Below are 10,142 nucleotides of genomic sequence, written 5' to 3'. Positions count from 1 at the left end.
CCTGGATCATCTTCACTCTCATTATTCTGAATTCTTTTTCTGGACGGTTGCCTATCTCCACTTCATTTAGTTGTTTTTCTGTGCCTTTATCTTGTTCCTTTATCTGGTACATAGCCCTCTGCCTTTTCATCTTGTCTAACTTTCTGTGAATGTGGGTTTTGTTCCACAGGCTGCAGGATTGTAGTTTTTCTTGCTTCTGCCGTCTGCCCTCTGGTGGATGAGGCTATCTAAGAGGCTTGTGCAAGTTACCTGATGGGAGGGACTGGTGCTTGGTAGATCTGACTCTTGTTCTGGTGGGCAGAGCTCAGTAAAACTTTAATCCATTTGACTGCTGATGGGTGGGGCTGGGTTCCCTCCCTGTTGGTTTTTTGGCCTGAGGCAACCCAACACTGGAGCCTATCTGGGCTGTTTGGTGGGGCTAATGGCTCTGGGAGGGCTCACGCCAAGGAGTACTAAAGAGAACTTCTGCTGACAGTGTCCCTGTCCCCACAGTGAGCCACAGCCACCCCCCACCCCTGCAGATGACCCTCCACCACCAGCAGGTAGGTCTGGTTCAGTCTCCCCTGGGGTCACTGCTCCTTCTCCTGGGTCCCAATGCGCACACTACTTTGTGTGCGCCCTCCAAGAGTGGAGTCTCTGTTTCCCCCAGTCCTGTTGAAGTCCTGCAATCAAATCCCACTAGCCTTCAAAGTCTGATTCTCTAGAGGTGGGGCTCAGAAGCTTCACTCCAGTGGGTGGACTTCTGTGGTATAAGTGTTCTCCAGTCGGTGAGTCACCCACCCAGCAGTTATGGGATTTGATTTTACTGTGATTGCGCCCCTCCTACAGTCTCATTTTGGCTTCTCCTTTGTCTTTGGATGTGCGATATCTTTTTTGGTGAGTTCCAGTGTCTTCCTGTCGATGACTGTCCGGCAGCTATATCATTTCATTTTTTGAGAAAAGAAATATGATCATCCCAAAGGTGAAATAAACCTGGCAACCTGGTAGAACCAGGCTTTAAACTCAAGTCTGCCTACAGACCTCTTTATCTGCAAACTAACTTCCATGATTTGTTTCTATATAAGCCAACACTTACTTTTCAGGCAGCACAACAGAAACATCGTAATCTGTTGGAGTGAGACATCGAACTTCCGAGTAAACCCGATCCCTAAATCCCGGGAAAAGGGAATTTCCTCCTGTCAAAACAATGTTCTTAAAAAAATGTGGCTGCATTTCTTTTAAAAGAGAAAAATAGGAGAAAGAAAAAAGGCATTAGAAAATCTGTTTACTTATCTTTCTGGAGAAATAGAGATGAGAGATTAGGTAAAAGCAATTAGGGATGAAAGTTACTGGTTGGGAAACCATATATTTTTTTATAACCATATAAATAATAACTTATAAGATTTTGTAATGAGGTTATCATTTATACAAATAAACTTATTAAACAGAAATATGACATCATAGATCTTTAAAAGAAAGGCTAAGGTGAAGGGGTTGAACTACTAGCAACTTATTACATATACATGTAAGCTATACATAAATGAGTAAAATTCTAGTAGCAGACATTTGAAAATTAAAATGGTTCTCCCCTAAAATGGAGGAGGTCTTTATGTAGGCTGAGACTGTTAGCTAGTGTAAAGATGAAAAGGAGGTCCTTCATGACATTTTTAACTTGAAAATCCAAGTTTCCATGTTATCTCACTGAGATGTACATACTTATATTGTGCAACACTTACAATTGATAGTGAAAAATACTCAATCTATAATAACATTTAAAGAAAGGATCTTATGTTCTACACTCATTAAAGTTACATGATATCAAATATTAAGTGCCCCATGGTTAGTCAATCTTAAAGGGCTACCAAGCACCACTGGGAAATTTATCAGGAATTGATAGGTACTGGCCATCCCACCTAATGCTTCTGTTCGCAAAACAGGGACAGAGTACTGCTACGTTAATACTGAGTCTTACAACACAACATTAAAACAGTGTAGTACAAAACGTTGTATATCTCATGACTGCAACTTTAGATAAAATGAGATTTCAATATGAAATATTAATATGAAATTAGTTGTGAAATAACTATATTAAGGTAATGGCATTATCTGACTTTTTTTCTTTTTTAATGGGAGGAAAGGACATTGCATAGGCAAGATTTTCTCCAATGCCTACACTGTTCCTTATGAACTAGGAAGACATTTTTAAGCTATAAAGATACTCCAAAACTTTAGAACATTATTTAGTTAAATCATGCTTCAGGAGAACCCAGAAATCACTGTGAAGCACTATACTTCAATCTCATTAAAACTAACTTCCTGTATATTAATCGAAATACAACAGAAGGAATAAACCAGTCTCATCAACAGCTAAAACCCATTAAATTGTTAAATTATAAATTTCTACTCTGTGCAAATTTGGCTTAAATTAAAACTTTGTAAATGGATATAGCAATTTAATACTTATAAAGAGATGAATTTCTTCAAATTTAAGCAGACCATAATTACTCTTCCTATATCAAATTTATAATCTAGGACCAATAAAGAATTATTCAAGTAAAATAAAGTACAATAAAGAATTATTCAAGTTAGATCTGGAAATCTCTGCAAATAAAGTATCCATTTGCTCAAATTATTTAGAAGAAACAGATGACTTCTCTAGGGTTCACAGAGCTTATGATTTTTAAAATATATCATTACTCCTCATTATTTATGCACCTTCAGGTAAGTTCTGAATTGAATAGACAATAGCTTCTGGAATTCCCATTTCTTGAATTCCTATATCAGAAGGATTAAAGAGTATTTCTGGAACAGCAAATCTCTCATTGGCCAGACGAAGAATTTGTTCCCCAGATTTATATTTTCCACTTAACACCATTTCTTCTCTTGGCTTAAAGAAAAATAAGATGAAAAGTTTAAGTTATGTTATCTAGCTCACATCACTAATAACATTTAGTAATATGTAATACCAATATATTAACCATGTTCTTGAAAGTTTCAGGATTCTCAAAAGTTAGAAAAATGTGGTCTTCTCTGCTGTTGCCTAACCACACAAATAAATAACTATTGACTCTTAATATAGCTATTCCCCCAAAGACAATCTGGCTTTATTCCACACATTTTAAAACAGAAAGAAAGAAAAGGATAATAGAGGAGAAGGAACTTCATAATCTACCTCTAAGAACAGAGTGAATCCAGTTTCTAAAGAACAAAGAACATACTCTAAATAAAAAACACTGTACCTTATGTTTCTACCACTATCTACTTTCACTCCCCTGGCCTTGCCTTAGATGTTTATTGGGCACTATGGTTTTATTCTATTAGGATTTCCCCTTTCCCTTGTGCAAAAAGCCTACATCATTAAATTTCTTTATTATTTATTAATCTCTATTCAAAAACCAGTTTCCAAAATGATTTAAGCAAATACATGGACTTTATCACTGAAATTCTTTTGCTATTTATTTTCTGTTAACCCACCCACTCTGTGAGCTGTGCTCCTGAAGGGGCCAGAAAAAAAATAATCTCCTTCTACAGTATTCTACATCATTAAAATAATGGTCCCTCTCAATTGTACTAAGACTCATCAGCTCTTCTAGATTGTTAAAGACATTAACTTCATTTGACTCGTATATGCAGTTTTCCACCTGTAACAGAGTATATCCCAATCCTCTATATAAATATAAAAATACTTAAAATATATGAAAAGAAATATCAAGAGTAAAGTATATAAAAACTATTCCTTAATATAATTAGTCATCTACTCTCTGTTCAGGTTTCAGCTTCCTCAGAGGCTTCTTCTGACTCCCAAATAAAAAGTCCCTCTAGTATTCTTACTATCACCCTGTATTATCCTTCATCATCTACGCTGTTCACCATCACATATCCACTACCCAGTATAGCATGCGAGTCAACAATGCAGTGTTTGTTTTAGGCATTTTACATACATTATCATACTGAATTCTCATATAACCCTGTAAGGTAGATATATTTTCCTTTTACTAATGATGCAATTGGGGTAGGCAAGGTTACATGACTTGCTCAAGATCATTCAACTAATAACTCAAGCACGCGCAATATATTCCTCCTACTACATTGCCTCTCTTAACCTGGATATGAATGATTCTGCTTTCTATCATTTGGAAATTCCATGCTTGAAACTTTCTTTTTTTAAAAATTTTTTTGGCCACGTCATACAGCATGTGGGATCTTACTTCCCAGACCAGTTGATCAAACCTGCACCCCCTGCACTGGAAGCATGGATTATTAACCACTGGACTACCAGGGAAGTCCCTTGAAACATTATTTTTCGATAAAAATATCCTAAAAATTACACAAAATTCACAATACCCTAGGAAGAACAAGGAAAACTACATATCACTTTCAACCCGATTAAACTATGGTTGTACTAGCAAAGAGAAGAATATTATTTCTTCACAGATAAAGTATTCTTCCTTCTCAGGCAGAATGGAAAATACTTCCTATAAATTTACAAATTCATTTAAAAATGATATTGGCTTTAGTGTACAGGATATAACTCATATTGTCAACACTCAAAATAACTTGAGACAGATACAGACTTGGAGAATTTAATTTGACAAAACATTAGAGGTTATCTAGTCCACAGCCCTGATTTTACAGAAGAAGATCATGTGACTGACCCAGGGTCAAATATCTAACTGGGGGAAAAGCCAGAACTAGATATCCTCGCTGAATGTTAGCTCTAAAGCCATTAATCGTTAATATATAATCTGGAACTACAAGTATTTTCTGTTTCTAAGAGTACAAATTCAAAAAAGATTTTTGTTTTAGACATAGACAAAGGAAGGAATTTATAAAGGCTGCTGGGAGTTGCTATTTTAGTCAATGAAAGTCATGATTACTGTACAGCCCTCATAAATTTCATTCTGGTACCATGAAAGAAATGTTTAAACTACAATGGCTCTGCAGAAAGTGGTAACAGTTAACTATGAGGGCAATTTTCTCAATTTAGGTCAGTAAAGCATTCATTACACTTTCGTAAGCATCTTCTTTCTGTTAAAAAATAAAACTGGAATTTCTATCCGTTGTAATCAGTAACAATATTACAGACCTTATTATTATTGTTATTATCATCAGTACTAGAAAATCAAGGTTGTAAGTTTTTCCTAAGTATTTAAAAATATTCTTGAATAAACTATCAAGGTCCAAGTTTAACAATATCCTAAGTATAAAGGCTCTCAAACAAGTATAATTCTCTTTCATCTTATGCAGTATTGTTTTTCTAGTTTCATAAGTATTTAACAGCCCTCATCAAAGATTTTGATTGTAAGGCAATGATGAAAACAAGTTAATCAAGTATTAAATTTAAAAAATACATTTTAGGAGTAATCCTAACATATACAAAATATAACCATTTCTAATCCTTAAAAATTATTAAGATGTACACAACTTAACATGTATTGTGGTAAAATTTTAATATTAATTGACAAAGTAAAGATTAATCCATTATTTCTGAAATAAATATTTGATGTAACATTCCATCATCTGGTAAAAGTTCAGTCCAACTGACTATGTCCACTCAACTGATGTTAAAGTGTACAAGTAACAAGGAGTCTATACTCAATCAGTGAAGTGCAGTGATAACAAGATTCTGATCACAAGGCCAAAGGCCAATAAAAGAGCTGCAAACAATACAATGTGGCTTCTGCCTTTTTTCTCCAAAGCTGATGAGTAAAACAATAATCAACTGGGGGAACAACCACGACTCTACTAGCTCACTATGTAAGGTGTAGGATTCAGAAATCAAGGCTTATGATTTGGGAAGGAAACTGGCGGAGTTCAGCAGATAACGTCCAATAAACTGGTAAGTTCTCATTTGCAGGGCAGGAGAGAACTACATTTTAAAAAAGAGAAAGATTTCCAAACATAGTTGATAAGTCCAATCATCCAGAAGAGATTTTCTTCTTTTTTAGAGATTAAGTTTAAGTTTTCAAACTTAGGCACTAAGCATTTCCAGGGACAGGAACTGAGAACATGGATACCCATTGTTCTTCAAGTGACCCAGGTGATTTTTAGTCAGGTTTGGAGGAACTGGGAATTACTGAGACTTTACTCAGGGTCCATCCCTGTAGAAATACGGATTACTTTACCACCATGAGTCCAGAGTGCTATAAATTCTCCACAAGGTGTTTTATATCACTGGCCTGTTTTAATCAGCTATAATAAATGAGGATGATCAAATGTGCCTAATGAGAAAGTGGCTTGGTATCTATATGTTTGGGGCAGTTTTCCTTGTCTTGTAAAGAAAAAAATACACCTTCCATATCCTAAGTGGGACATGGGCTTCCAGTTTCCCTCCCCAGTTCATGCCAGACAACATGATCCCATAATCTGTCACAATTCCCACTTCTGAAAGCCAGCCTCAGTCCTTCCACAAGGATATGTTTCTAAGGACATTACAGGATGATTTTGATTTTATAAGGACCTGGATAGGCTTCTCTGAATTCTGATGTGTATTTCACCTCAATAATCTGGCCACCAAATTTTTTAAATTTCAGGCATAAAAACAAGTATAAATAATTATATAAAACCCAAATATCCAGACTTCACTGGTGGCGCAATGGTTAAGAATCCGCCTGCCAATGCAGGGGACACAGGTTCGAGCCCTGCTCCAGGAAGATCCCACATGCCGCAGAGCAACTAAGCCCGTGCGCCACAACTACTGAGCCTGCCCTCTAGAGCTTGCAAGCCACAACTACTGAGCCCATGTGCCATAACTACTGAAGCCCGTGCGCCTAGAGCCCATGATCCGCTAGCCCATGCTCCGCAACAAGAGAAGCCACTGCAATGAGAAGCCCACGCGCCACAACAAAGAGTAGCACCCACTCACTGCAATTAGAGAAAGCCTGTGCACAGCAACGACGATGAAACGCAGCCAAAAAATAAATAATCTTTTAAAAAAGAAAAAAACCCATATATCCATCAACCATTTTAATGTTAACTTCAGATATAACACCCCCCTTTTAAATTTGGTGTTATCATTCACATACATAGTTTTCATACTTTTACTTCATATTTATAAATTCCTAAACATAATAATTATTCTGAATAGCCTGAAATGGTATACGTCCTTCTAAAACTTGCTTTTAGACATCATCATGTTTTAGACAGAAACACATTTCTGAGATTTATCCATGATGATCACGTAACTCTACTTCATTTTCACTGCTAATTTTATAATATGAATATATCAAAATCTATTTTTCTACCATTAGTGGCTACCTAGGCTCTTCCCAATTTCTCACTCTTTTAATGTATACTACAATGAACTTTACCATACATGTCCCCTTGTGAAAATATCTCCTTGTGCTTAAGTTTCTGACCAAAGATTTTTAACTTCCTACCATTCCTCACCAAGCCAGTAACTAGAAGGGCAAACTTCACATTTACCCAACCACAGAATGGATAATTCACCTGAGCTGATCAAAGATAGAGAGAAATTACTTTGTTTTGACATCCAAGATAAACTTTTCTCAACACTTTGAAAGTGCACTGGATTTTGCTGTTTTCAACTACAATCTGATAGCAGAGCCTTGGGTCAGCTGTGTCAGTAATATTCACAACAAATAACCTACTTCTAATTGGACTTAAACTAATTCTTAAGGAAACACAAAAGGGTAAACCATAATATAGGTAATGATACTGTTAATCTCCAGATTTGTCCCATGTGCTATCATGGCAGATAGTTCTTTTCATAAATAACTTTGGTAGAGATATTAACTAATCATTCATACACTGGTGCCTAAAGAAATGGCCAACAGGCAGGAAGGCAGTCATCAACAACTCTGTGAGATTCCACCCATCCCAGATGGATGTTGTTCAAACCTGACTGAGGTGGTCACTTGAAGAAATATAAAGTATTTTTTTATTTTATTTTTTTTTATTTTTCTTTTTTTGTGGTATGCGGGCCTCCCTCTGTTATGGCCTCTCCCGTTGCGGAGCACAGGCTCCGGACGCGCAGGCCCAGCGGCCATGGCTCACGGGCCCAGCCGCTCCGCGGCATGTGGGATCCTCCCAGACCGGGGCGCGAACCCGGTTCCCCTGCATCGGCAGGCGGACGCGCAACGACTGCGCCACCAGGGAAGCCCCTAAAGTATTTTTAAAATTACCTTACATCACAGACTTAGAAAACAAACTTATGGTTACCAAAGGAGAAAGGTGGGGGGAGGGATAATTTAGGAGGTTGGGATTAACATACACTATTATATATAAAATAGATAATCAACAAGAACCTACTGTACAGCACAGGGAACTCTACTTAATACTCTGTAATAACATCTATGGGAAAGGATATGAAAGAGAATAGATATATGTATAACTGATTCACTTTGGTGTACACCTGAAATTAATGCAACATGGTAAACAAACTATATGCCAAAATAAAATAAACTTTAAAAAATTACCTTACAAAAGCCCTTTTTAATTGTACTAAAGTCAGGCAAAACATAGTCTACCATTACTGTATTTTCTTCTCCTTTCAACCTGGAAAACAAAACATAGACTTATGAAATATTTTAACTATGTGTAACATTACCCAAGAACCAACTTTCCAATTCTTAGGTTACCATTATACATACTTGGCAATATCCATGTCTCTATAAAAATCCTGAGACACATAGCATACATCTTCTTTCACTTGATTAATCACATGTGTTTCATCCATAACATGTAACTGCCTAAACAGAAAAAAAAATGGTAACGTGAAATGAAAAAAATTTAGACCCACACCAGTCCCTCCCATCAGGTAACTTGCACAAGCCTCTTAGATAGCCTCATCCACCAGAGGGCAGACGGCAGAAGCAAGAAGAACTACAATTCTGCAGCCTGTGGAACAAAACCCACATTCACAGAAAGACAGACAAGATGAAAAGGCAGAGGGCTATGTACCACATGAAGGAACAAGATAAAACCCCAGAAAAACAACTGAATGAAGTGGAGATAGGCAACCTTCCAGAAAAAGAATTCAGAATACTGAGAGTGAAGATGATCCAGGCCTTGGAAAAAGAATGGAGGCAAAGATCGAGAAAATGCAAGAAATGTTTAACAAAGACCTAGAAGAATTGAAGAACAAACAAACAGAGATGAACAATACAATAACTGAAATGAAAACTACACTAGAAGGAATCAATAGCAGAATAACTGAGGCAGAAGAACGGATAAGTGACCTGGAAGACAGAATGGTGGATTTCACTGCTGCAGAACAGAATAAAGAAAAAAGAATGAAAAGAAATAAAGACAGCCTAAGAGACCTCTAGGACAACATTAAATGCAACATTTGCATTATAGGGGTCCCAGAAGGAGAAGAGAGAGAGAAAGGACCAGAGAAAATATCTGAAGAGATTATAGTCAAAAACTTCCCTAACATGGGAAAAGAAACAGCCACCCTAGTCCAGGAAGCACAGAGAGTCCCATACAGGATAAACCTAAAGAGAAACATGCCGAGACACACAGTAATCAAACTGGAAAAAATTAAAGACAATGAAATATTATTGAAAGCAGCAAGGGAAAAATGACAAATAACATACAAGGGAACTCCCATAAGGTTAAGAGCTGATGTCTCAGCAGAAACTTTACAAGCCAGAAGGGAGTGGCACGATATATTTAAAGTGATGAAAGGGAAGAACCTACAACCAAGATTACTCTACCCAGCAAGGATCTCATTCAGATTTGATGAAGAAATCAAAAGCTTTACAGACAAGCAACAGGTAAGAGAATTCAGCACCATCAAACCAGCTCTACAGCAAATGCTAAAGGAACTTCTCTAAGTGGGAAAAATAAGAGAAGAAAAGGACCTAGAAAAACAAACCCATAACAATTAAGAAAATGGTAATAGGAACATAAGTATCGATAATTACCATAAAGGTGAATGGATTAAATGCTCCAACCGAAAGACACAGGCTCGCTGAATGGATACCAAAACAAGACCCATGTATATGCTGTCTACAAGAGGCCCACTTCAGACCTAGGGACACATACAGACTGAAAGTGAGGGAATGGAAAAAGATGTTCCATGCAAATGGAAATCAAAAGAAAGCTGGAGTAGCAATACTCAGATCAGATAAAATAGACTCTAAAATAAAGAATGTTACAAGAGACAAGGAAGGACACTACATAATGATCAAGGGATC

The 10,142-nt window shown here is 36.9% G+C and overlaps 1 protein-coding gene across 2 annotated transcripts in view; it reads right to left on the bottom strand.

Moving 5' to 3' along the window:
• Nucleotides 1-10,142, bottom strand: part of ACTR6 (actin related protein 6) — a 39,236-nt gene that overhangs the window by 15,133 nt on the left and 13,961 nt on the right. Inside the window, exons 7-11 of one of the 2 annotated variants that reach the window (XM_055085257.1) lie at nucleotides 8,592-8,690; nucleotides 8,418-8,496; nucleotides 2,695-2,866; nucleotides 1,076-1,214; nucleotides 726-915 (exon numbers count right to left, since the gene is read on the bottom strand). In XM_055085257.1, the coding sequence (XP_054941232.1) occupies nucleotides 831-915; nucleotides 1,076-1,214; nucleotides 2,695-2,866; nucleotides 8,418-8,496; nucleotides 8,592-8,690 (574 nt within the window). In that variant the 3' untranslated portion in view covers nucleotides 726-830. Of the gene's footprint in view, nucleotides 1-725; nucleotides 916-1,075; nucleotides 1,215-2,694; nucleotides 2,867-8,417; nucleotides 8,497-8,591; nucleotides 8,691-10,142 lie in introns of those variants that run through there. The other variant, XM_024127322.3, reaches the window with a different exon arrangement.

This window comes from Physeter macrocephalus, chromosome 6 (assembly GCF_002837175.3).
Source record: "Physeter macrocephalus isolate SW-GA chromosome 6, ASM283717v5, whole genome shotgun sequence".
Taxonomy (NCBI): domain Eukaryota; kingdom Metazoa; phylum Chordata; class Mammalia; order Artiodactyla; family Physeteridae; genus Physeter; species Physeter macrocephalus.
Note: the sequence above shows the minus strand (reverse complement) of the source record. Positions and strands in the feature narration are given on the sequence as shown.